The sequence below is a fragment of the Oryza sativa genome, chromosome 8, assembly GCF_034140825.1.
Source record: "Oryza sativa Japonica Group chromosome 8, ASM3414082v1".
NCBI classification, from domain to species: Eukaryota; Viridiplantae; Streptophyta; class Magnoliopsida; order Poales; family Poaceae; genus Oryza; species Oryza sativa.
Window position 1 is genome coordinate 3,420,642 of NC_089042.1, and position 26,125 is coordinate 3,446,766.

General features: G+C 41.3%; 3 protein-coding genes across 4 annotated transcripts; 1 reads left to right on the forward strand and 2 right to left on the reverse strand.

Annotated features, from left to right (window-relative positions):
* The first annotated feature begins 3,194 nt into the window (after positions 1–3,194).
* On the forward strand, positions 3,195–4,592 carry LOC107277666 (putative B3 domain-containing protein Os08g0157700). Its single transcript, XM_015793886.3, has one exon. It carries the CDS (start codon positions 3,579–3,581, stop codon positions 4,440–4,442), a length of 864 nt encoding a protein of 287 aa, XP_015649372.1. The 5' UTR covers positions 3,195–3,578; the 3' UTR covers positions 4,443–4,592.
* A 4,054-nt stretch (positions 4,593–8,646) lies between these two features.
* Positions 8,647–13,112, reverse strand: LOC4344704 (uncharacterized). The gene is made up of 5 exons (XM_015795538.3): positions 12,932–13,112; positions 11,135–12,157; positions 10,835–11,010; positions 10,176–10,373; positions 8,647–9,570 (listed from the first exon to the last, which is right to left on the reverse strand). Exons 1-5 carry the CDS (start codon positions 13,047–13,049, stop codon positions 8,929–8,931), a joined length of 2,157 nt encoding a protein of 718 aa, XP_015651024.1. The 5' UTR covers positions 13,050–13,112; the 3' UTR covers positions 8,647–8,928.
* Positions 13,113–15,157: 2,045 nt separating this feature from the next.
* LOC4344705 (NAC domain-containing protein 14) lies at positions 15,158–19,481 on the reverse strand. Of its 2 annotated transcripts, none has more exons than XM_015794803.3 (7): positions 19,184–19,481; positions 18,216–18,502; positions 17,631–17,957; positions 17,204–17,500; positions 16,295–17,119; positions 15,974–16,043; positions 15,158–15,885 (listed from the first exon to the last, which is right to left on the reverse strand). In XM_015794803.3, the coding sequence occupies exons 1-7, from the start codon at positions 19,350–19,352 to the stop codon at positions 15,671–15,673; spliced, it is 2,190 nt and encodes a 729-aa protein (XP_015650289.1). In that variant the 5' UTR covers positions 19,353–19,481; the 3' UTR covers positions 15,158–15,670. The 2 variants fall into 2 exon arrangements, with proteins under 2 accessions (XP_015650289.1, XP_015650288.1); XM_015794802.3 differs by having other exon boundaries at positions 17,204–17,503.
* Between the last annotated feature and the right edge of the window lie 6,644 nt (positions 19,482–26,125).

Genomic DNA, 26,125 nt, shown 5'->3' on the forward strand with positions numbered 1-26,125 from the left:
CCATATATATATCTGAGATTTGAAGATTCTCTGGATGGACCTTGTCTGGAATCCATGTGTTCCTTTTTCTCAAACAGGAGCACCAGCTACTGATCTGCCTCTATATTTGGAATTAATCTGATCTCCAACTACTCTTCATTTCACTTTCATGTCTGAATATAAAAATATTTGCAAAGGACTTGCAGATCAGTGCATGATCACCACTTGCTGAATGAAGGGGGAAACAGGGTGCCAGAGTGGGAAGAACGTGTTCAACGTGCCCACTTGCAAGCATGGACAGGGTTACTGAACTCTAAAAAGTTCAGATAATTCATAATCATTGTGCCTGTTGCATTACAACTTGCAAAAACTTATGGTAAAATGAGCAGCTGGTGCTGTGTACAACTTCTTCTCTGCTACCCAACAGGGGAAAATGCGTGACTATGAAAGGTAACCTAGCACCTTTTGAAGTCGCCAAGAGCACATTTGATTTTTCTCAAGAAAAGAAGAACAGTTACGAATTCTTGGGGTTGGTTTTTCTGGATGACTCTCTTATATTGACTTGGCGGAATTTCTAATGTTTGGCAGTTTTTGGTCGGGGTTTAAATTTGCTTGCATTACATACAAATTGCAAATAAGTTTAACCAAGCATATTAGATGATAGGACTTTTACCATCCTTGAGCAGCTCTGACTAAACTTAAAGTCTCCTCTAGAATTGAAAAAAAAAAAGTGTATATCTGACGAGGCTAGCTGTGGATTCTTCTGATCTGATGACCGATTCTTCCCCTTGACCAACTAGCTTAATTAGCTAACCTTATTTAGCATTGTTTGTTGAGAAAGTTTCACGGCAAACCATGGCTAACGATTCCGTGTTATATATATAAGCAAGACAACGATCGATGTCACCGGAATTAATTGCAAGTTGCCTCTTAACACTTTGTACTACAATCTGGTACTTCCTGCACACAGTTGTACTACTCCAATAACCATGTTTACATGATACAGCTATTAATCTGTTCTTAGTTAATTAATTAGGTTGGTTATTTACCATCCTAATAATTCCAAGACTGCAATATGTCTGTGTTTAGTTCAGCGCAAAGTTTAGATTTTGATTGAAATTGGAGATGATGTGACTGAAAAGTTGTGTGTGTATGACAGGTTGATGTGATGGAAAAGAACTGAAGTTTAGATCTAAACTTTGGATCTAAACACAGCCTATGTATATGTGCATCAGGCAAACTTTTTTTTTTAGGAATCATTACGCTAGCAAACAGATTAGTACTTAATTAATTTCCAAGCATGCGTTGAAGTTTTTTTTTCAGCTATAGTAAAACAGTAAAATGACAGTACTAATTAACACAGGATGAGCTGTGACTGCTAAAATATGTCGTGGACAGTTCTCAGAAAATTCTGCCGGGCAATCTGTTTGTCGCTGAAGGCTTTAATTTGTTGGTGGTGTTAATTTATAAGAAATGTCTGATCTGGGGGGATTTGTTTAAACAAATTTAATATTATATTTGAATCACCCCAGCACATGGAAGATGACGCCACAAGCAACAAGAGCGATGACGTCTTCGTCGCTTGATGAACTGATCGACTGCATAAATATAGATTTAACTATCCGTTGTTTTCTCGTCTGTTTATTTTATGTACAGCTGTTGAGTTTCGAAAAAAAAAGGGCACTTAATTCACGAATAAAACATAGTAAAACCCGAAGCAAGATCAAAGAACAGCCAAAAGTGTCGATGATAAGAGGGGGATAATTTTCCAATTTTTTTAAAATTTTCAGCCATAACTAAAAAAAATCAACCATCAATGCAACTTGGAAACATTTAATGTTACAACCATGACCTGTTAACAGTTTACGGTTCACTTTTTCTTTCTAAGCCAGAACTTAGAGAGGCTTTAGGTGAGGTGTCGCTAATATGTCTACATTATGGGTGAAATAGTCATTGAACTTTAAAAATTAGCTAATGACTAGATACTAAAATCTTACTTGCACAGTTGCACTACGGAAATTTTGAAATTAAGATCAATTTGGTACAGGAAAATAAAATACAAATACAATATGACCCTGTATAAAATTAAATGAAGCCGTTTTGATGAGTCTATTGAACATTATTATTTCACTCGTCAGGCTGAATTAGTTAATAAGGTCTTAATAGTCCAATTCATGTGAAATATTAGTCATTGAATAACTTAAAATTAATAATTGTATAAAAATTCCCCATTTTTAAATTTAAATCATAGGACCTGCGTTTTGAAATTTTAAAAAATAAAATTTTCAAAACCATCTAAAAATTACTTTTTTATATAAAATGCTGTCTTTCATGTTAAATTAATTATTGGCCGTTCTATTGTCTCTCCTCATGTAACTCCTAAGTATAAGTTCAGGTGCTCTGCTTGTGCTGGATTTTCTTTTCCTTTCTCTTCCACCTCCAATGAAATCCATTGATCTAGCTAGGAATGCAAAATCTTTATCTAAAAAAAAGGAATAGGATGCAAAACACCATCGATTTCTTTTTACGAAACACCATTGATTCTAATCAACATGTATTTAGTCCTAATTTTACTATTACCAATTATTAGCATAATACCGATATTTCAGGCTGCTGGCCACTGGCACTATATATAAAAATTAACATGCAAATAAAAAATCCAAACCGGTAGTCTAGAGGCAACCTGGTTCCAGTTATATATTTTCACTCCGAGTTGTTCATAATCTACTATCTTACTCAGCTCAGTACCGATTGACCACTTCACACCAATTTTTTTTTAAAAAAAAGATTAAGCACATGAAAGACAGGTTAAGTAAATTACTAATAGTAGACACCAACTCAAGCAAACTGCATCCACTTTAATTTGAAGCCATAAGGAGAGAAGAATCCTTAAGTACGGCATGGCATATGACCTAACCCTGAATCAAGTTGCTGCAAATGTGTAACTACCACAAACATGCATGCATGTAGTAGCATATTAATCCAGGTAGCAATAAGTGGCGTTGAAAAGGTTAGTTAATTAATTAATTGATTGGTAGTAATTAATAGTTAATTAAATATGCTATTAGCCACATCCCTGCATCCTCCTAGCAAGCTCATTAGTCTCCTAACCCTGCTAATCTAAGAAAGGACAAAGCCACTTGCTGCCTAGGTATACATTTTACTTATATCAGGTGGGCCCCACTCCCCCTAATTGCAAAGAAGCTTCTCCCTTAATCTCTCTCTCTAATAAGCTTCTCTCTCTCACATCAACCCCATTCCCCATCATCTCTTCTCTCCCATTCCTAGCTAACTAAGCTATCCCTCTAATCCTCATCAAGATCATTTCAAAAAGCCCATTTTTGATGATGATTAGCTAGCTATCTATAGAGATAAGCCCCCATTTCCATTCTAAGTTAGTTCTTCCATTACATGCACTAATCACTTTCTTGATGAAGTCATAACCTCAGATAGATTGGAAGGATTCTATTTCTCCCCCTCAGATCCAAGAAAGATCCACCCAAAGAATCCAAGCAAAAAACAAAGGAGATATCAGATCTTTGCCCTAGCTTGCTTGATTGATTGAGAGAGAGAGAGAGAAAGATAGCAATCCATCATCCATGTACATGGACTTAACCCTAGGAGGAGCACTGCTGCAGGTAGAAGAAGCCACTGAGGAAGAAGAAGAAGAAGAAGAGGAGGAGCAAGCTCTAGGTCAAGAACCTGCACCGGCTGCGGCGGCGGCGGCGCTGGTGCTAGGTCGTCGCCACGGCGTCGTCGTCGGCGGCGGCGGTGGTGGAGTGGTGGTGGCGGCGGAGCGGGAGCACATGTTCGACAAGGTGGTGACGCCGAGCGACGTGGGCAAGCTGAACCGGCTGGTGGTGCCGAAGCAGCACGCGGAGAGGTTCTTCCCGGCGGCGGCCGCCGGCACGCAGCTGTGCTTCGAGGACCGCGCCGGGACGCCATGGCGGTTCCGCTACTCCTACTGGGGGAGCAGCCAGAGCTACGTGATGACCAAGGGGTGGAGCCGCTTCGTCCGCGCCGCCCGCCTCTCCGCCGGCGACACCGTCTCCTTCTCCCGCGCCGCCGACGGCCGCTACTTCATCGACTACCGCCACTGCCACCGCCACGGCGGCCGCGACATCAGCTTCGCCTCCGCCGCCACCGCCATGCCGGCGGCGGCGTGGCCGCTCTTCGGCCGGGTGCAAACGGCGGCGCCGGTCAGCTACGGCGGCGGCCATGGGAGTGCGGCCGCAGCAACGATGTTCTTGGACACGGTGGCGCCCGTCGCCGCCGCCGGCGGCCACCGCGGCGAGGTGGGGCCCTCCGGACAGAGGAGCTTCAGGCTCTTCGGCGTCAATGTCGAGTGCGGCGGCGACGTCGACGCGGCGGCGGAAGAGGAGGATGCCGACGACGACGTCGACGACGGTGATCATCGCCGAGGTGAAGAAATGGAGCTTGTGATGTGGACGAACCATAGGTAGAGTTAATTTGCAAAAATCTAGCTATAATCACACAGCTGATTAATTACTTGCTTTCATGAGTATACTTTAGATCTGATTAATTCCAATTTGTTATGATCGATAATGATGATTCTAATTGCACCAATTAATTGATGATTAGTTCCTTGTTCTTGTTTTTTTGGTTCTTAAACTTGTCTCTCTTGGGTTGAGCTAATATCCAGGTAGTGTGATCATTTGAATATGACCCAAGAGTTTTGTTTATTTGTTTGGTAGAATAACAGTAGATCTGGCTTTGAGATTCGATGAAGTGGTCATGTGTGTTCCAAATCACGGTCAATTGCAGTAGTTTTTTGGGTGATGCTTGATTCTTCTTAATTTTATGCCCATTTGTTCACTCTCAATTTAATTTTATGCAAATTAATTATATGTTTATAGCCACCAATATTAAGCATGCATGTGAATTGTGAATTGAGAATGATCAGTTTCTTCATGACTTTTATGCATATGCCATGCTGTGCTCCATGCATGCATGTTGCATATATATCAAAAGGTAAGTCTACAACTTGCTGCGTGTGTTTTTAGACTTTCCACTCCATTTCGTCGTCGTGTCTGTCCTTTATAAGTTAAATTTGCTTTTTCTTCCGATTCTGTGAGATTTATATGTACGATAGTTTAATTATCCCCTATATGTAGATTATATATTGGGTGTGTGTGTGTGTGTGTGTGTGTGTATTGTTTGGATGTAGAGGTTGATCATCTTATCCTATTTTCTAAAAAAATCTCCAGATTATTACATGCATATGCACAAAATTTGTATATGAAAATACCCCATGGACTACTTATATATACGTGTGGTATACAATGTATATACATATAGCTAATTAATTAACGTATATATAATTGTATACTTGGATATATATATATATCCATCTAGCTAATTAAGAATACGTACGTGTGGTAGCTCGATATATATATATGCTCTTATAAGCTGTATATACAGGAGGAGCTGGATTTGATCACTACATATATATGCTTTCGATCAGGCTGCTTTAATTCAGTAATGAGTTAATTCAATTCACGTACTTATAAATTAAATGAGAAACGATGGAGTTAACATAGTAACAATATAATGCATTAGAAGCAAACTTAATTAGTTCTTTGGAATGAAACAATGATCTATATGCATCTGACCGAATAAGCAAGGAAAACGAAATATGCATGCATGCGTGGTTCCATTATTTGAATGAAAGAAACATTTTTTTTATTTCTACCAGGGCTAAAGCCACGTACGGTTTCTATCTGTAATCTGTTTAATTTCTAGTATATATCTGTCTCTTTTATTAATTTTATGCTAGTATTATTTATCTTGTTAACTTGGGCTCTTGATCTATAAGTTTCTCCTTCAATGTACATTTATCCAAATTAGTATATGACCAGATCGAAAAAATCTCTTATTATCTTTCATTTTGCTGGTATATATATGCATGGTGGCCTACAGTTCGATCGAGCCATATATATATATGGAGAAACGGGTAATTAATTAACCTGATCTTATGATGGTTTTTTTGCTTATGTAAAATGCACTGTGATTAATTTGGGTTATATATAGATTGGTCATCCTTACAATGTGCCTGAAAGTTGCACCCTTCTTGCCTTTACGCGATCCCGATTACTATGATGGAGTAAAAAAAGTAACAATAATATAATGCATTAGAAGCAAACTTAATTAGTTCTTTGGAATGCAAATAGACAAATATATGTGCAAACCATGGTCAAAATTAAGCTATAGGTCTTATATATACCGATAACTGTTCATTTCTGTATAGCCGGAGCTGGTTAGAGCTAGCATGCACCCCGATTGTGCAACTTAATCTCGACTAGCTAGCTAGGACTAATTAGCGATGAATCATTTGAAAACATCGCGATTATATATTTAGATTGTTTAGTTCTACGCGATATGATCGAAGACATGTGCTTGATTAGTAAAAGACGCGTATACATATATCGATCCCTAGCTAATATTTATGCTAGTACCTGTGGCACATGATTTCATCGTACATAACATGCACAGTAATTAATAAATATTTTAAAAAATTATACATGTACTTCTAATAGGTTATACCTATTTATAAAATCTTAACCCTAAATTTATTATATATTTTAGCTGTGACAAAAAAAGAAAATTTGATGAACATATATATACAATACAACTACATGTACAACCTAAACCACAAAAGTTGTACATGTAATTGTATTGTATATATATGTGTGAAATCTCGTATTAAAATTCATCATATAGAGAGCAATATAAGACAAATTTTAATATGAGATTTCACACATATATATATACAATACAACTACATGTACAACTTTTTTTTAAAAAAAAAGTTCGGTGACATTTGTTAGCTAGTTTGCATGGTGTGTACGTTCATCGGAAACTTGTGTGCAGGATATGTTCCCCTGTAATACACGTCTAACACAACAGTACAACACGCCTACTTAATTATCTCTAAGGGTGTTGGGGGAATTGTTAGGAGATAATTTGCATATCTACTGTATATCAAACAAGCGACGGAAAGTAAAAGATTAAACTCTAAACTTCCACCTCTAAACTTCTAATCCTATTTCTCAAAGTTGCCAAACAGACGAAAGGTATTACTGTAATGTTGGGCGTGCATGTGCATTGTGTTGAATTGGCGAAAAAAAAACATGACGCATGTATAACATGAAATAAAATATATGAAGAGAGAATAATTCTAACACTCCAAAATTATTAGTAACAGTACAAAGTTCATTCCTGCACGCATCATCTCAGACAAGTTAAAGTAGAAAGATGTAATTAATTAATTGATTAAAGGTCTTTGATAAAGTGGAGAGGGTACTAATATGAACACGTACCTCAAAATGACTGATTCAATACACATCGATCTCACAGGGTTTGCACTCTTGGAGCAGCATGCATTTGACTAGGATGAATGGGACACATGCATAATCAACTTGCACAAACAAATCAGCACAAGGCTACAAATTACAGATTGGTTTAAGCATTAAGTATGTTCCAAGTTGATAGAGGACCGTGCATCCCCTTGCTAAATTTATGTTATCACTTGTCTGCCTTCCAAACAAATTGATGATCAGTTTTACCTACTGTACATAACTACGTACATTTGGTTGCTCTAAAAGAAGATTAATTATCAATTTCAATCTGATGGATTTCAACTTGATTTTCAAAATACAGATTTGATGTACTCATCATGCATGCGCCCATGTGTGCATGTGCATGATGGAAGAGACTTATTCCATAATTATCAAAACCAATTTTTATACAATGATGATATGTCTTGATTATCTCAAATTGCATTAACGGGAGTAAGCAACATTTTTTTAGCTCTCTCACTTCCATGCAAGTGGAAACAATACTATTCAGAAAATTAACTACATATTTGGATTTCTCCACTGAACCCCACTAACCTCTTTAGACTACTACTGAAGTACTACCATAATTTTTTCAGCCATGTAAATTGTAGAAGTGCAGAACTAATTTCCAATCCTTGCATGATTGATCTCCAAAGAATTTCACTCTTTGCACGAAAGCCTGTGTTAAAAGAATGTTTTTCAGATGAATCACACGTGTTCTATGTAGTGAAGCTTGTCAATAATATTGATGCCAACATTACCATATTAATTATTAAAAAAACTGATATTTTAATGGGAGATCCTTTTGTTCTGATCTAGAGAAGTACTTAATTGGATTTCTCACAAAGTGATCTTTCGTAGATTTGCCATAGGAATGATTAGCACATAATTTTATTTCCGTAGATAACTATTTTTAATCACACATATTAAGTTTTGTATTTCAGGCTTGTTGACATCGAGTGGTAAGTAAAAGAGCACAAAAATATATATTATGTTGACTCTCTGCTATATTAGTATGTAGTATCAACCAAGAATCTCAGCAACTCTTGAAGGAGTTAGGGAACACAAAGTACTCTTGGAGATCACAAGGCAAATCCCCGGGAAGTAGTTGGCACAGGATCCCATTAGTTACAGAGAATTTAAGAATTTTTAAGTTGTTCGGTTGGATAGTGTGTCGAAAGTTCCTCGGTACCTAACGTGTTCTCCATTTTGTGATCTTGTTAACATCATCACACTTTCAGGTATGTGCATATTCTTATCATGTGGATCTAATTGCTTGCTTAATTTAGTTGCAAGAGAACAATTCACATAGTGACAATTTGGCACTGCCATGGCCAAAATGTGCAGCTAGGTTAGGACTTAGGAGTTCTTATACAATTGTTCATAAGAAGCTAATTAGACATGCATACATAAAAGTGGTGCTGTTTTTTCAGAGGCTGGAAAGCACCATTTTGCCAAGCAGTGCCTGCTATCCTCAGCCTTATCAGACAAAAAAACTCAAAATAAACCCATGAGCAGAATTCCTGCATCTCTAATTACTCAAGCATATATATATGTACAAATTAAGTAGCAATCTGGCTGGCAGATCCCTTCAGCTCCAGCCGATTTCTTCCTTCAGAACATGCTCCCAATCTGATGACAAGCCATATTCAGAATTGCCACTCAAAATGCCGTCTGCTCCGGTGAAGCATGAGTGGCCTGACGCTTCATCCATAGTGCTTATTCTCGGTTCCCTGTGAACTCTGCTCGGTGCGAGTTGCGGTACTGGCTGAGCATGATGATGCAAGCCAGTTTCCTCCAAGCCTGTTAAAAGGTCACCCTGAAAATTATTCGGTCGAGTAGGATGGCTGATGGTGCTTGCAGAGCAGCTAGGCACACTGTTATCTCCTAACCGGATGCAATCACCAGTGTAAAGGAGGTCAGTGTTCCTTGCTCTTGATGTCTCTTCAGTAGAATCACCCTTAGGAAAACTCAGAGTTGGTGGGTAAGATATGGCAGCTCCATAAGAATTACTTGGACCTGCACCTAAATCACATGCCTGGAAAGAAGGATTTCTTGGACCACCAATATGAGCCATACTGGATTCTTGGCCAATTTTGATACGGTTCTGTTTCAGTAGATACTTCAACTCACAATTTGTACGCTCAGCATCAATCCACAGATTCTTATAAATGAGAATCTGTGAGTGGTCTTCTTCACAGGATATCATCCTTGGAATATTGTTGAATGAAGGCTGGCCAAACATTAATAATAGCTTGTAAGAAAGTGTACTAGACTAAATGAGAGTAAATTGCACATTGTACCAGCCTACCGGGTAGAGTATACCTTGTTTCACTTTACACTAGTTTTAGTTCATACTTTCACTTTAAACTAGGGTATATTGAAATAAGCTTCACATGGCACTAGGTAGCATCATATAATTGAAGAGAAATCTCGAAAAATATGAGTACAACCTGTGAAACTCTTTGAATTTAGACCATGTTTTACGAGATTTTATGAAATGCCATGACATTTCTATAGATTGAATGATGCATCCAGGTGTTAAGTGAAATCAATAAGCGCAAATTGAAAGTATGTGCTAAATCTGGTGCAAAGCAAAACAAGGTACACTTTACCCATTGCAAAGTGCAACTTACTCAACTAATAAGAAGGTTATAGACAAAGGAAAGGGGGTAAATTCCTAACAAAATGTTGCAGGCTCAAACTCTGTCATATACTGTATCTTGTAAAAATTACTACTGACCTTTTTGTGCTTATAAAGATTTTAAAGAACATTTTGGAAAACCCTCTGCACATTTTTCACAAACAGCACGAGCTACTATGTGTACAAAAGAATACCTGGGACCATGTCAAGCTGTTCTTCCCAAAATCACTGAGCACACGAGTAGGACCCACAGATTTATTTACAGTTATGCCATTTCCACCATTGGTTGTACAACTACCTCTGTAGTCCCCTGCATAAGATTTTAAAACGGCGGACTGAGAATGAGGAGCCCTTAGTCCTGCCTTGTTAGAGCCATCATCATTAATGGGACCCTAGAAAGAATTGAAAAAAATATTATGGGATCACTGATTTAGAAAGTCACAAATGGAAATGCATCATGTGGGTATATGTACTGTCCTACCCATCCAAAGTGTTTGTGTGTAAGGACATCATAATGAAGAGAAGGTGGGATTGTTTGTTCCAGTTTTGGACTTTGCTACTCAAGGTAACATTTGATGGTGGTGATTGTGCATGTGCATTTGGGAAGCATTCTCCAGCAATAATCATAAACTTTGTTATCCTACACATGTGAGGACTAACAATAATAAACTAACAGTTAAACTAATCCTTTACTAATAACAAAATGGATGAGCTGATGAAATCTTCTGAAAGAGTTGTATGAAGGAAGATGCCAATAAAATACAAGTTGCAGGTTGTGCACATGCTCAAAGTAACGCATTTTACAGAAAGCCTAATCTAGTAAGAACTAAAAGAAAGACCACAAACAATGCACCTTTTTTTTCCTATCAATACATGTCTGAAGATTCTCAATTACTGATTGGAGGAGAGTGTGCTCATGCTCATCGAGCTCATTTTCATCCAACAAACAGCTATCGCGAAGCATTTCTGACAAATTCCCCATTGCCTTGAGAATTCCAGAAGTGTTCCTTCCTGTCGTGGAACAGGACCCTGAATGTGACAAATATTTAAACATGGTTGTGAATATGAAGTAAAATAAAGGATATAATAACTTGAAATACAAATCATGAGACAGGCACGATCATATAAAGCACTTTTATGGAGTTAGACTGACCTTTGACAATTTTTGATTTCCCAACTGATGAAGGGATAAAATCAGGAGCAGCAAAGTTTAGACCAGATCGCTTCACGCTATTATCTCTCAGCTCCAAACTGTGTTTCTGCTCTGCGGTGCATTTTGCTGCACATTGTTTTGCACTCTCAAGCTCCTTATTGTGGGAAACTTCTTCCTCTTTTTTACCATTGTCTCCAGATTTCATAGACACAGACAATTCAACATGAGATTGGGATTGGTTTTGCTTATTCTCGATAGTGTCCAAATTTTGAGATGCGGTCAGAACCTCACAATGCTGAACAGTGCTAGTGCTCTTCTTTTGGCCAGCATCAAAAGCCTCTGATTCTTGATTTATTAACTGTGTCACTGACGTTTGATGAGAAAGTGAAGTTCCTCTTCCTCTCCAACATGGTGAATCCACATAGCATTCTGATGGTTCTGTTTTCACACCATCAGCCATAGAATCGCATGGATCAGAGCCAGCAGTTGAAATATGAAGAGGCCTCGTATGGGAGACAGGGCTTGCCTCTTTGGAGCAGATCTCCATACCAACTTCCAAAATTTGTGGAAAGGGGGCATTTTTCACAGCATCTTCGTTGGATTTACTAACATCTTTTGTCATAGATGACTTGCTCGTTAAACCACAACTGATTTTATTGGCTTCAGATATTTTATTTGGTGGGCTTTCTATCTTGACTGTTGAACATCTGCTTCCATTACTTCCCATCCCAGGGTACAAGGGATTTTTCTGGTTATGATTGGAGGCCATCATGACTGAAGGATATGAAAATACCACAGAAGTAGAACAAATCGAGGATGGATAAGCTGCATCGCTGCCAATTTCTGGCCATTCCCTCGGCTGACTTGCGTTCGCTCCACATGTGGAGGCTGGTAAAACTGTGTCAAATGATTGTGTTCGAAAGCAAGATGTTGCTGACGACGATGATGGATGAGCATCTCCTAAAATTTTATTATCTAATCCATGCACCACAATGCTACCATCCATCGACCTAGAAACATCACCTAAGCATCCAAGAACAAACGTGAAATCAATGCCATGATGCATACTCCCTCCCGTTCCATAATTCTTGACGTTTTGGACAATGACACAATCTCCAAAATATATCTTTGATTTTATTTTTCTATTATAATATATACAATAAATAAATGCATGTTTACTTTTCTTATAGTACTTTGAAAGATAAATCTATAAATGTTGTTCCTTTAAACTAAATACTTTTAAAGTTATTAACAACCAAAGTTACAAAAGTTTAACTTTAAACTTGTCTAAAACGTCAAGAATTATGGAACTGGAGGGAGTAAGTAATACTAACTGAAAATAAGATAGGATAATCGCATGAAATCAGACTGCGGCGCAAATAGCCCCAAATAAACATCCACATTATTGCGCCAATGATTTGATACTCAATGAACAAACTCATCTCTCAGATGAAACCGAGAGAGAGTAAGTAAATTCAAAAGTGCAGAACAATAACAAAAATTTTGATGATCGCCGATCGGTTTCAGGTACTACTTAATCTCAACTAAATTCTACCAACTGAAAATCGAAAAACCTCACTCCTCACACACTTGACGCGAATGAACCACACACAAAGACCGGATCCTTCGCAAAGCCCCCCCCCCCCCCCCCCCCCCGCGCACCAAATCGACGGTGCCGATCATCAGGGAGCGGAAGAACACGCCGTACCAGCCGAAGAACGCGCGGTGGCGGGGCATGAGAGACAATCAAGAAGAGGGTAGAGGAGGAGGAGGAGGAGGAGGAGGGCAGGTTGTTACCATCTTGGAGAGGGGCGCGGGCCGGGCGGACGGGGAGGGCGAAGGGAGCCGCGTGCGGGGAGAGGGTGGAGGACGAGGCGGATTGAATGGCGGCGGCGGCGGTGGAGGAGGAGGTCATCTCCGGTGAGGTCGCCGGTGGGGTTTGGTGGGGCGGCGGAGAGTGGCAAGAGTCGTAAATAACGAGGAAGTTGGAGGGGCAGCTATGACCATTTTTATATGAGATTATCGTTCGCTTTGAGCCTTTAAATCTCTCCGTTTTCCAATGCAAAGCTTCCGAGAGAAGGATTTGGTTTGGGAAATCTGGAAAGGATTTTGTTTTTTTTTCCAAATGTTTGGAGAAAGACATTCTCCTTTTTTTTTGAAAAAAGGAATTGTTTGGACAAAGAAATTCTTGTGGCAATGTGCAGAGCTGCGTCAAGCAATTGTTTAAAAAGTTGTTTTTTTTTGTTGGTGTTCTGTTTTTTCATGCGACTTGTTTTGAAAGAACTGTTCAAAGTCAACGGGACCGAGTTCTGCTTCCGAATATATAAATAGGGTGTGGTTAGTTCACACCAAAATTAAAAATTTGGTTAAAATTGGAACGATGTGATGGAAAAGTTGGAAGTTTGTGTGTGTAAAAAAGTTTTGATGTGATGAAAAAGTTGAAAGTTTGAAGAAAAATTTTGCAGCTAAACAAGTCCCTAGTGTGGTGTTATCTGTCTAAAATTCTGATGTTGCCATGTTGGACAATGAATATTTGATTACCGTCTCTTTTTAGAAACTTTCCGTATTAATTAATTTTTAAGTTTATGGTAGTAATTCATCTCATTTAACGTGCATCCTTAATGAAAAGTTAAAACACCATAGCTGTATCTATGATCCAGAGCTGAATAAAGAAAAAAGATATGGCCGTTAATACACATGGCCGAGTTTAGTTTTAAACTTTTTCATCACATCAAAACTTTCCTACACACACAAACTTCTAACTTTTTCGTCACATCGTTTTAATTTCAACCAAACTTCTAATTTTGGTGTGAAACACTGATATTTGTCGCGTGTTGACTACGACTAATTTGGGCAACAAAACAATAATTTTTTCTAGGGAGTTAAAGAAATGATCAGTATCAGGCCGTGGTAGGCCCGATACTGATTGGTGGCCCAGATGAGTGGACGCACGGCACGATAGGAAGGTGGGCTCTGCTTCATGGGCCGGAGTGTTCAAGGGGCTGCACCCTCTGTTTGGCGACAAGACCTTACTCTATCGCAGATTTGAGTATAATCCAAACGATTTTAAATTTTGAAGTTTGATTTTAAGAGTACTTTTCGTGTCCCTTTAACCTACTCCCCCGTTTCAGATTATAAGTTGTTTTGGTTAAGCTTGACCAAGTTTATAAAAAAATTAGTAACATTTGCAGCCCAAGATAAATGTATTCAATTATTGATTTAATAAAATTAATTTGGTGCTACAAATATTACTATATTTGACTACAAATTTAATTAAACTTGAAGCAGTTTAACTTTGTCCAAAATCAAAACGACTTGTAATCTGAAACAGAGGGAGTATCATCTTTATAATCATGAGAGCGGAGCTGTACGATAAGAGTGAAGAAGAAAAACTACTCTTAGGGCCGGTTTGGTTTGAGGTCTAAATTGGCCTTACCAATATTTGGCAATTTTAACAGTGTTTAGTGTCTATTTGGTTTGAAGCCAAATTTTGGCATGCCTAAGAAAATAGGCCATTTCAATAGTTAACTTAGACTATTTTGACTTCAATCTAAACACAACTTTGCCTTGCCAAAATTAGCCATGCCAAAACTTGCCAAAATTTGGCATCGACAAAAATTGGTAAGGCCAATTTAGATCACAACCCAAACCAGCCCTTAAAATCATTTTCTAAAAGATCAAAATCAGCTTTGGCCCATAATCCACTAGGCAGCAGGTGACCATCCTCACGTTTGCATGAAGCTTTTTTCAACTTTCGCTCAACTCTCTCTTTCAAAGTATCCTGCTACAGTAAAACAAGAACATGCAGGAAACTTCAGCAAGCTGCAGCAATTAAAAGTTGTAGGGAAGTAAACTTCAGCCCCCTACTGCAATTGCTCAGCAGATCCTCACCACATGTGAAGATAAAGCAGCAGCAGCAACAATCAATCCCAATCACATTCTCATGTGCCCCCCTCATAGGATGTTGCACGGTTGCACCTCACCAGTCTATTCATGCCTCCTCATTTCATCATCAATAGTATATTAGTACTAGAAGTATTAACATTTCACACATCAAAACTTACACAGGAACTACAGTTTGCAGCACAGAGATTTACTGAAAGGAAAACGAAATTGCATCCGATAAAGCAGGTTCAGATAATGCTACAGAACATTACATAGACAAAAGTAACCATATCCCTAACCTGACTTACAACTGCTGAACAACTAGGGTATGTGGCTACTAACATCTGCAATAACAGCAGGAAGGAATACTACCATGCACCTAAGTCACAGAACATCTACAACAACTTTCCTCATTCACTACCTCTTCTTTTTTCTTCGTTTTCGCCCCTCTTTTTTTTTTGTTTTTGGATTTTTCTTCTGCCGCAGCACGCTGGAAGGGGAACAAACACTCCAGGGTGTCTAGCAACCGCCGTCTAAACACAAGGGCGTAAGACGCAATATGTACAACAGGTCACTCAGCACAGCAGGTCAATGTTGGGAGCCTGTGCCAGTAAGCATGGTCATCTTGAAGACCATCAGGGGAGCAGCTGTTTACACCCATCCATAAATCCCAAGGGAGATAAGCAGGACCAGAGCCACAGAGAGAACCAGCCAAATGATGTACGATGGGAATCCCCTCTTATTCCCTGGTGCTCTCACATGTGAAGCAAGAACACCCTCCTCTTCCTCCTGCTTGTTCTCCTTGTCGCTTCCCTCTGCTGTCTTCCGCAGCCTCAGAACAGATTTAGCATTTGCTGCTGAAGCATCTACATGTCAATATATCAGATTAGCTTACGAGAGAAGGAACGGTAAATCACAAATTTTCTGGATGAAATATTTCAAAAGTGGTATTACCATGCTCCTTCTGGTCATCCTCATGGCAAGTCCCACCTTCAGCCAAGGTACTTCCTGCATTCTCTTCAATCTGGCAAGAACAACGTAAGAGAAAATTAGCGTTTCTAAAGCAACAGAACTTTCAAAGCATGCAGTACATAATCAGCCTAGAGTTCTTTTATTTATTTTTTACAAGAAATTAACCAGGATCCATTAGTAGTTCATGACAAAGGAATTACCTGCATTCTGGTACAATTAATAACAAACTGGCTATGGAATATAAAGGATTTAACTTATTCCCATGGAACAAGAGTGCATTAGTTTAAGGGTAATATAACTCACCTCAGGTTTCTCCATGGTGCGTTCACTTTCACCTTCATTTATGATGCAACTTGATGAACCATCAACGCTAGAACACGGTGCTGCATCAAGGTTTGATTGTAGCCGCACCCTTTGCACTGCAGCACCCTGTTGAGTAAATGAACTAGCTGAGCTAGCAGTTGGAGCTTGGCGTCGTCTTAGGATAGTGATACCCGTTGACTCAGCATCATCTCCATCAGAAAGCAAGCTTGCATTTGGAGCTTGGTGCTGTCTTAGGATGGTAATACCCGTTGACTCAGCATCATCTCCATCAGAAAACGAACTTGCAGTTGGAGCATGGCGTCGCCTCAGGATAGTAATACCCGTTGGCTCAGCATCATCTCCATCAGAAGGCATATCCTTTTCTGCAGTTGACTCCTCAGGAGCTTCATTCACATACTTCGAAGTTACAACAATACCTGGTTCCTCATCTTCACACTCATCTCTAGTCATGCTCACATCAAAATCAGGAGATAATGATTCTGATAGCTGTAGCATGAGCCTCCTATTTGCAGTGCCCTGGTTTGGAAATGCGGAGTTCGGCTGTAACGGCCAAGACATGGGAAATCCAGTCCCCTGGAGGAATGGTTCGTTGCCCCATACATTATTCCTCGCGTTTGAATCGTCCATGCTGTTGAATAGATCTTGCAAGGATTCAGCACCAGAGTCCATGGAGAGCACATCCTGGTCGGTGCTATCATAAGGCAGCAATGGTGTGTCCTCATACAGTGCACTCAACTGGGGATTTCGGTCATCTGGCCAGAAATCTAAATTTTCCAACCCACTCAGATCATCCATGAATTCACCCTGCAAAGGTTCCATGGATAATAAGAATTAAAAACAATAACTATAACCTAAACAGCAGGTGCAGATTAGGGAGAACAACATTACCTGCATCACCCCATGGTTCTCAAACTCAGTTGGTATGATTCCAGTGTCCGAATCATACTGAGCCTTTGATGTTGTTGATGAATGCTCATCTGGATCAGCAATGGTTTGATTCAAGAACTCCTCCACTGGATCTCGAGGATTCATATTGCCATCAAAATTACCAATGGCTCCTAGAGGGAAATTATTGAAGTCTTCATGTGGTAGCATGGGTGCAGAAACTGTGGCTAATTCATTATTATCATGGATATTCTGTTGTGAACCAATCAGCTGAGGGAAAGCACCAGCTGAAGGGCTAGCCTGCTTATATCAAAAGAATCACGCAAACAATTAGAAGGAATTCACACCTAGGAAGTTAACTGGCTAGAGAAATAAATCAATTATAAAATGATCATACAAGTTTAATAGACCTACAAGCAACTTTACTGACCTTAGCTCCTCCATCAAGCCCATGATGAGGCATGTGAGAGATGTTTACTTCATTTGTTGTCGCGTTATCAGTTCTGTCTGCAAGCCACCTTGTAATTGGCGCAGCTTGAGCCTCAGTTAGAGCAGGCAAATCAATTGGGCTTTCATGCAGAGCAGATTCTGGAGATTCCCTGTTTAATGGTGTATTTCCGTCTTCAATTGGTTCCATGTTATCAGGAGTTGAACGAGAAGGAGTGGGTGAGTATCCACTTCTATCCACTTCATCCGGACTGGGTCGCTCAATTTTCTCCTCTTGCTTTCGGAACAGCCGGTAGAGAACGTAACCTCCCTGAAAATACAAATACGAATACTAAGATACCAGAACAGAAACATCAGATGATTATGTTTCTTTTTTTCCCAAAAGATATTTGCAGTGTTCATTTGACATTCTCATTTGCTGTAAACTCACAACCGAGCTGTGAACTGTGAGCATACCTATATATAACAACATTGTCGCTAAAAATCTTGACATACTGATCATGAACTTGCTGAGAAAATAAACCTACAAAGGAAAGCTACAAAACAAGGTACTAGCACTATCGCATACCTGCTCACCGGACTCAAACTCCGGCTCGGTGGTGCGGTACTCATGCATGATCCACCCAGTCCGCTCACCCTTCGGCGCACGCCCCCGGTGGAACACGAGCGTCTTCTTCATGCCAATTACTTGCTGCTTCTTCTTGTCACCCTTGGACCTGATCACCCTGTCCTTCCCGGTGGCCTTCCAGTACCCGGCCTCCGTCGCCCTGTTCGACCTGCTCCCATTGGGATACTTCCTATCCTTCGGCGCGAAGAAGAACCACTCCGGATCATCGGAGCGGATCAGAGACTTATCTGAACGCACCCGCCACAAAATCAAGAGGAACACGCGTCAGAAATGGAATCTTTCTCAGAGTTTGACAGGTCGATTAGTAAAATTTGCATCAACGAAGTCAAAGATTTGAACCGCATCACACCAAACAGCATCTCGGGCACATTTTAATAAAGGATTTAGGCATTTTTAGCGGAGTTCGAGGGAATCGCATCAAACTAGCATCCCCATGGGGAGAAAAAATTCCTCACGGAGAAAGATGCAAACCACAGCAAGCAGCAGTAATCTGCTCATCAGAATCCCGCCCAGAAACCACCGAGATCCAGCAATAAAGCAGCATAAACAAAAACAAAAGAATCACTGAAAGAATGGCCAAAAATGGGGGAAACCCCAGTAGTGATCAAACCAAAAAAAAATCCCCAAAACCACACGGCTACAGGTATAAAACCAAAAACCAAAAAAAGCAAGAAACAAAACCCAAACAAGAAAGAGCAAACCAGAGTGATTTCTTCAAAACGAATAAAACCAAAAACGAAAACACGCAAACGAGCACAACCCCCAAGCTCTCCATACCTGGAATCAGCTGCAAACCACACCCGATCGAGACAAAAAAAAACAGCACAAATAACCCCAAGCAACGAAATCCAAACCAACCCTGCAGCAAAAGGAGGACTAAAGCAGAGAGGAAGGAGAAGAAAACTCACCAGGGAGATCCCACGGCTCGCACTTGCAGACATCGATCTCGGGGATGACATCGGCCTCGCTCCTGATCTGCCCCGTGATCTTCCCCTTGAGGTAGTGCCTGACGAGCTCCTCGTCGGTGGGGTGGAACCTGAACCCGAGCGGCAGCTTCTTGAGCTCCATCACCGTCATCTCCGCCCTCTCATCCACCTCCCCCAACCTCTCTCTCACTCTCAAGATCCGATTCGCGGTCGCCGGGAGGGATATACTTAGCGGCGAAGGAAGCGTGGGGTGGTGGAGTGAGGCGATTTGGGGGGGGCTAGGGTTTGGTCGGAATTGGGGATTTTAGGGGAGGAGAAGAGGAGGAGACGTGGTGGGGAAGAAAGCGAGTGGCTTTACCGCGTCGACGACTCGAGGGGGGATTTGCTTTGCATATTCCTCTCTCCTCTCCGATCCCCCACTCCCGCGTACGAGCCTGACCCCACGCTCCGTCGTAATTTACGGGAATTGCCACTGCCGGTCTGTGGGCACGTCCTGTCAGTGGCAGACGGGTGGGAGGCTGGGAGCTCGCTGTCTCGTCTCACCGGAGTAACGGACGCCTTTGGAGTTTGGAGTGAGTTTGGACTTGTTTGGCGAATTTTTGGTGACCATTTTTTGGATTCGTATGGCTGGATTTAAAATGACTAGTACGCATTTGAACCACTGGCTGAGTTCATTTCCTTCCTTTTTCCAGCGCACCTCTCTCGTTTTTCACGCGTACATTTTTCAAACTGCTAAATGATGTTTTTATTAAAAAATAGATATATACAAAAATTGCTTTAAAAATATATTAATTATTTTTTAAAAGAAATAGTTAATTATTTAATTAATCATACACTAATGAGCCGCTCGTTTTGTGTGTAAGAGAGATTAGCTAATTATTTAATTAATCATACACTAAGTCGTGTTGAGCTCTCTATGATAAAATGAAATACTCCCTCCGTTCCATAATATAAGTCACAACTACTTTTTTTTGGATGTTTCATAATATAAGGCATGTATGCATGCATACAATTAATTAGAACATCATCTCCATTAAATTATTACTTTTTTAAATCCTCCACCCTCAAGATCTCTAATTCTATTGGATGCATGCATTATATTTATTAGGGTGATCCAAACTAGGAGATAATAATAATTGTTTCTTGATCTTTGGGTTAATGATGGTTGTGTCTTATATTTTGGAACGGAGGGAGTACTAGGAAGTGCATGAGAAAACAAAGTTCTAGAAGCTTTGACGAATACTATGCCAGAGCAGCAGCCCTAAGCTTAATATTCTAAGATTAAGACATTAATTTCAAGGCTAGGTCCTTGCTAATATCAGACAAATATCTACAATTACATGAGTTGGATAGTTCAGTTAGGTTAGCTAGTTGACAAGTATTGCCAAGCGTTTCAGACACTCCTTTCTCGGATTCAACAGTGAACCAAAAACAGATGAGCAGAAAAACAGTGTGTGCAAGTGGCGGAGTGCAAAAGTCTTTGGATTGTTCTTCTAATCCTAGTGTGTTTTTGACTTCCACGGTCTAGATTTGCAGCAAATTTGGAAATCGTTTTGACATCGAACTGCCCTGAATTAGACGCGCACTAAGCTACTGCTACTACTACGGTCGTTCACAGTTACCATCAGTCAAGAGACGAAATAATGACTTTGATTTGCACGCGACAATTCGAGATTGTGTCATGATACACGTTTGCTGTTTAAACTTCAAACATGAAACATTTTTACCAAAGTCTGTATATATGAAAAAAAAGCGTGGAATAATTTCCCAGCTTTTTCTCGAGCCGTTGAAAGCTGTTGAAAGCTCATTGTCTCAAAGCTCAAACCGACAGGCACAACCAAACAATGTCGGCTCATCCTCTTTAAACATCAAGCTAATTATTATACTAACAAAGAATCGATCACTTTTATTTAGACCACACTTTCATAGTAACATTCTGCTCTCGTTCTTTAAAAAAACATGAACTTCTTATAGCTAATATTCTCGATCACTGAAGACAATTGAGAGAGAGAGAGAGAGAGAGAGCAAGAGAGAGGAAAACATCATCTTAAGTTGGGCTTCTTAAAGCAGGTGGCGATCGATCGAATTTGGTCCAAATTTGTGAAAGTTGGAGGTGATCGACACGATGACGAAACATAACAAACAAAGCAAATCCTGAACATGATATGGCAGATACTAGTCCTAGAGTAGAATTAGAGCAGGTACAATAGCAGGCTATTAGCCAGCTATAAACATATTTTAATGAGATAAACGATGAGAGAGAAGAGCAGCGGGTTACAGATCTGTAGCCAGCTGCAGCACGGACTCCAAGACACATTGTGTGTATGACAGGTGGGATCATATATTAATAGTATAGTAAGCATCTATTGTATAAATTGACTATTAGATTGGATATATATGAATTGGAGCTAGCAATGTGCTGTACTATTAGCCTTCTCTTAGGACAAGTTAAGATGGGAGGTTGATGGTGACAGATGATTAATTAGTGGGCTTCAATTCCCTCCATGCTTTTAAGAAGGCTTTTCTTTTTCATCCGGGCCTTTTTGCTTTTGATTTGACCCAATTAATTATGAGCTCCAAAAAGGGCCATGACAGTATGACATTATTCCCTCCCAAGGATCTGTAGTGTGATCGTTGTGCAACAACCCTCGTAATTCCGCAAAGTTTTTGCAGGTGATATTCTGATCAGATTCGCATTTCTCGTGCCGTTGCATATTGGACTATTGGAGTATTATTTATCAAGGAAAATGGGTGGTAACTTTGTACCCAAAAAAAAACTCCGTAAAAAATTTAACTGAAGAGAGTAATTAACGGTGTAGCGATTATTGTATGCATTATGCGAACATTAGACAACCATTCAAAACTCGTATTCCTTCGTTTTATTTGCATATAAGTATATTTAGGATCTAAAATTAGTTGCGCTAAAACTAATATTTAATGTATTTTGATAGTACATTTGTTATGTGTTAAATATTTTGTTATAGTTTTTACTCCCTCCGTCCCAAAATAAGTACAGTTTTATACTATTCATGTTCAACGTTTGACCGTTCGTCTTATTTGAAATTTTTTATGATTAGTATTTTTATTACTAATAGATGATAAAACATGGATAGTACTTTATGTGTGACTAAATATTTTTAAAATTTTCACAAATTTTTCAAATAAGACGGACGGTCAAACGTTAGACACGGATATCCACGGCTGCACTTATTTTGGGACGGAGAAGGTAGTATATAAACTTGATTTATAATACTTCCTCTGTTTTTTAATAAATGAATTTTTGTGACATGTTTAATCACTGACAGACAGCCTAAGGCGTGGCAATCGAGGACGTGGCGAACCTGGGTTGGGAAGAGAAGCAGCCGCCGGCGACGAGGACGAGACGAGAGGACACGAAGCACAAAAATAATAAAAAAAAAGCGGAGCGATGATTGGTGGGGAGCGGGCAGTGCGCGTGGGGACCCACTCCTCTTGATCTTGTGTGGGACCATACGTGTCGTCCCCGCCGTCCGTTTCCCATCGGGCGGCGCTTTGCCTTTTTTGGCGCCGTACTAGCAACGTAGAGGTACCCCATTTGGTAGTAGTAGACTAGTATACGACTATACGTATACGGCGTCGGCGTACGAGAGGAATGGTGGTGTGCTCGATGCCTTTTTTTTTTTTTACTGTGGCTGCTTTTGGCATTTGGCATTGCCAATTTCTTCTCTTCTCTCTCATCTTCATGTTCATGTTCATCTTGTTCGCAGGCAGAGTCACGTGATGGCAAAGCAAAGCAAAGCAGGGGCAAAACCAAACAAGCGCATCACCAATTCACAAAGCGATGGATGGATGGATCAAAAGCAGGGAGGAAGGAAAAGGAGAAAGGGACGGGTGAAACACAGACAAGCCTGCCTCAGGCAAAGCTTCTTCCACAAGCTGCCTTCTCTTCTCTTCCTTTCTCATCTCTCTCTCTTTTTATCTCTCTCTAGTCAATCTTTTCAGGCTGTTCAGAGTTATCATTTCAAATCATGCTAATTTTAATAAAATTATCAAATATGTGCATATATACATTGTGGATATTGTGGGTACCCCATACCCATACGGCATGGTTATCCGACTAGTCATAGGGGATAATTTATATATATATAATATGTAACAGATCATGACTTGGGTATTACGTTTCCCTGTGTATTATGAAACGGCCTAAAGTCCTGGTTTGATAAGATTGTAAAGTAGATTTAGGAAACCGATACCGTATTGGTTAAGGTTTCTATCTTGTAATCCTGCCCCCCGTCCTATATAAGGTGGGCAGGAGGCCCTCTAGGGGGCATGAGACAACTAGATCGTCAGATCTATAATACACCCGGCGGATTCAAATCCCCAAACAGGAGTAGGGTATTACCTCTCATTGAGAGGGCCTGAACCTGTCTAAATCCTTTGTCTCCACATCCATCCACTTTTAGGTCTCGTACGCTACCCCGTTTTATTATTGCCGAATTCATGTTTCGACAGTTGGCGCGCCAGGTAGGGGTTGCGTCGAGTTTCCTATCAACGAGCGCGATGGAATCAATTTCATGAGTCGCCGACTTCGTTTTCGCTTTGGGAGTTTTCACTTCCTTTCCGTCGACCACTTCTTCAAGCTCCTCTTCTCTGACTTGATCCAAATCAGTCAGGGGGAAACTCAATCTGATTTTTATCATTATTTATCATATTGATTTTTAATCTCAGATTAATCTCTTGCTATTTTTTGTTGTTGTTCGCATATAATTACGCGGCACTATTGAGGCGATTGATGCTAGTCATGGACTCGAGGCGTCTCAGCTTTCCGGTCGATCGGCCGCGAGTCCACTCTGCCGGCTTGTCTTCGCCACCGCCATTGCTGATAACAACAACGACTTCACCGCCGGCCTGCCTCCGTCACCGCCGAGTGGTGCCTCCGCCTACACGGCTGGCCTATTATGCCGCCGCTGTTGGGCGTCTACGACTTCACCGCCGGCCTGCCTCCGTCGCCGCCGACTGGTGTCATCGCCTATACGGTTGGTCGGTCACACCACCGTTCATGGGCGTCCATGTCTTCACCGACCGGCTGGCCTTTGCCGCCGCCGACTGGTGTTTCCGCCTGCACGGCTGGCCTATTATGCCGCCGCTGTTGGGCGTCTACGACTTCACCACCGGCCTGCCTCCGTCGCCGCCGACTGGTGTCATCGCCTATACAGTTGGTCGGTCACACCACCGTTCATGGGCGTCCATGTCTTCACCGACCGGCTGGCCTTCGCCGCCGCCGACTGGTGTTTCCGCCTGCACGGCTGGCCTATTATGCCGCCGCTGTTGGGCGTCTACGACTTCACCACCGGCCTGCCTCCGTCGCCGCCGACTGGTGTCCCCGCCTATACGGTCGGTTGGTCACACCACCGTTGATGGGCATCGTCATCTACACTGCCGGCCTGCCTCCGTCGCCGCCGACTGGTGTCATCGCCTATACGGTTGGTCGGTCACACCACCGTTCATGGGCGTCCATGTCTTCACCGACCGGCTGGCCTTCGCCACCGCCGACTGGTGTTTCCGCCTGCACGGCTGGCCTATTATGCCGCCGCTGTTGGGCGTCTACGACTTCACCACCGGCCTGCCTCCGTCGCCGCCGACTGGTGTCATCGCCTATACAGTTGGTCGGTCACACCACCGTTCATGGGCGTCCATGTCTTCACCGACCGGCTGGCCTTCGCCGCCGCCGACTGGTGTTTCTGCCTGCACGGCTGGCCTATTATGCCGCCGCTGTTGGGCGTCTACGACTTCACCACCGGCCTGCCTCCGTCGCCGCCGACTGGTGTCCTCGCCTATACGGTTGGTTGGTCACACCACCGTTGATGGGCATCGTCATCTACACCGCCGGCCTGCCTCTGTCGCCGCCGACTGGTGTCCCCGCCTATACGGTCGGCTGGTCACACCACCGTTCATGGGCGTCCACGTCTTCACCGACCGGCTGGCCTTCGCCGACTGGTGTTTCCGCCTGCACGGCTGGCCTATTATGCCGCCGTTGTTGGATGTCTACATCTTCACCGTTGGCTCACCTTCGTTGCCGTCGACTGGTGTTTCCGCTTACACGGCTGGCCTATTATGCCGCCGTTGGTGGGCATCTTCGCTTTCACCGTCGACCGCCTTCGTCGCCGCCGACTGGTGTCTTCATTGTTATTGATGGACGACTTTGTTCCCACATTGGCCACTTCTGCCATCACCAAGGGGAATATTACAAAGCTAAGTCATCATTTATTTTATTCTTTATATGATATTTTTCCTTTTCCTCTGCCTCACTACACCAATTGGTCTTCCATTGAGTAGTGAGTCGGGGGCTACAGATGTTATATCATATTTTTTATAATATTTATCTTGATTGCTTGCGACATAATCTGAGTACAAAAGTACCTATCGAGTAATGGAGTTCTATCTTCCTATGCTTTCCGTTTGGTTTGCCAATGGATGGTTGCCTTTGGGCCGATTCCTAGCACCCGGGGGCTCGTTGGATGGACCGAGTAACGCAAGGTGCTAAGTATTATTCGGAATAAATCAAAAGCATAGAGATGAGATAAATTTATTTTCTGCTCTTAATAATTGCAAAAGTACCCGAGTAGTAAACTCCGATCCGTGAAGCTTTGTTCCATTAATGACGAACTCATGTCACTCATATGCATGTTTGGGAAGTGCTTAGGCCGACTCCCAGTGCTTGGTGGCTATGACTAGTCGGGCAGAGTGTTTAAACGTAATGAGTCATCTGCTCGGGGAAATCAAAATTAACAAGAGAAGAAATACGTATTTATAAACTGTTTGAATTTTTCTCGAGTATTATATTTACATCAGATACTACTCATCCTATATGTTTGTTCTGCAGGATCCAAATCCAGATATGCATAAAAGGGATTCATGGCTTTAAGCTTATCTCTTACGCTCCAG

What these genes read in the sequence shown, in the direction of transcription:
- LOC4344705 (XM_015794802.3), bottom strand. Translation starts at nt 19,352, where the DNA reads ATGACGGTGATGGAGCTCAAGAAGCTGCCGCTCGGGTTCAGGTTCCAC. An exon ending in AGTTTGAGTCCGGTGAGCAG is followed by an intron (nt 17,958 to 18,215) that starts GTATGCGATAGT and finishes TTGTATTTTCAG; the next exon opens with GGAGGTTACGTTCTCTACCG. An exon ending in AGAACCATGGGGTGATGCAG is followed by an intron (nt 17,120 to 17,203) that starts GTAATGTTGTTC and finishes GAACCTTTGCAG; the next exon opens with GGTGAATTCATGGATGATCT.
- LOC4344704 (XM_015795538.3), bottom strand. Translation starts at nt 13,049, where the DNA reads ATGACCTCCTCCTCCACCGCCGCCGCCGCCATTCAATCCGCCTCGTCC. An exon ending in GAAATCAAAAATTGTCAAAG is followed by an intron (nt 11,011 to 11,134) that starts GTCAGTCTAACT and finishes TGTCACATTCAG; the next exon opens with GGTCCTGTTCCACGACAGGA. An exon ending in ACAGCTTGACATGGTCCCAG is followed by an intron (nt 9,571 to 10,175) that starts GTATTCTTTTGT and finishes ATGTTTGGCCAG; the next exon opens with CCTTCATTCAACAATATTCC.
- LOC107277666 (XM_015793886.3), top strand. Translation starts at nt 3,579, where the DNA reads ATGTACATGGACTTAACCCTAGGAGGAGCACTGCTGCAGGTAGAAGAA.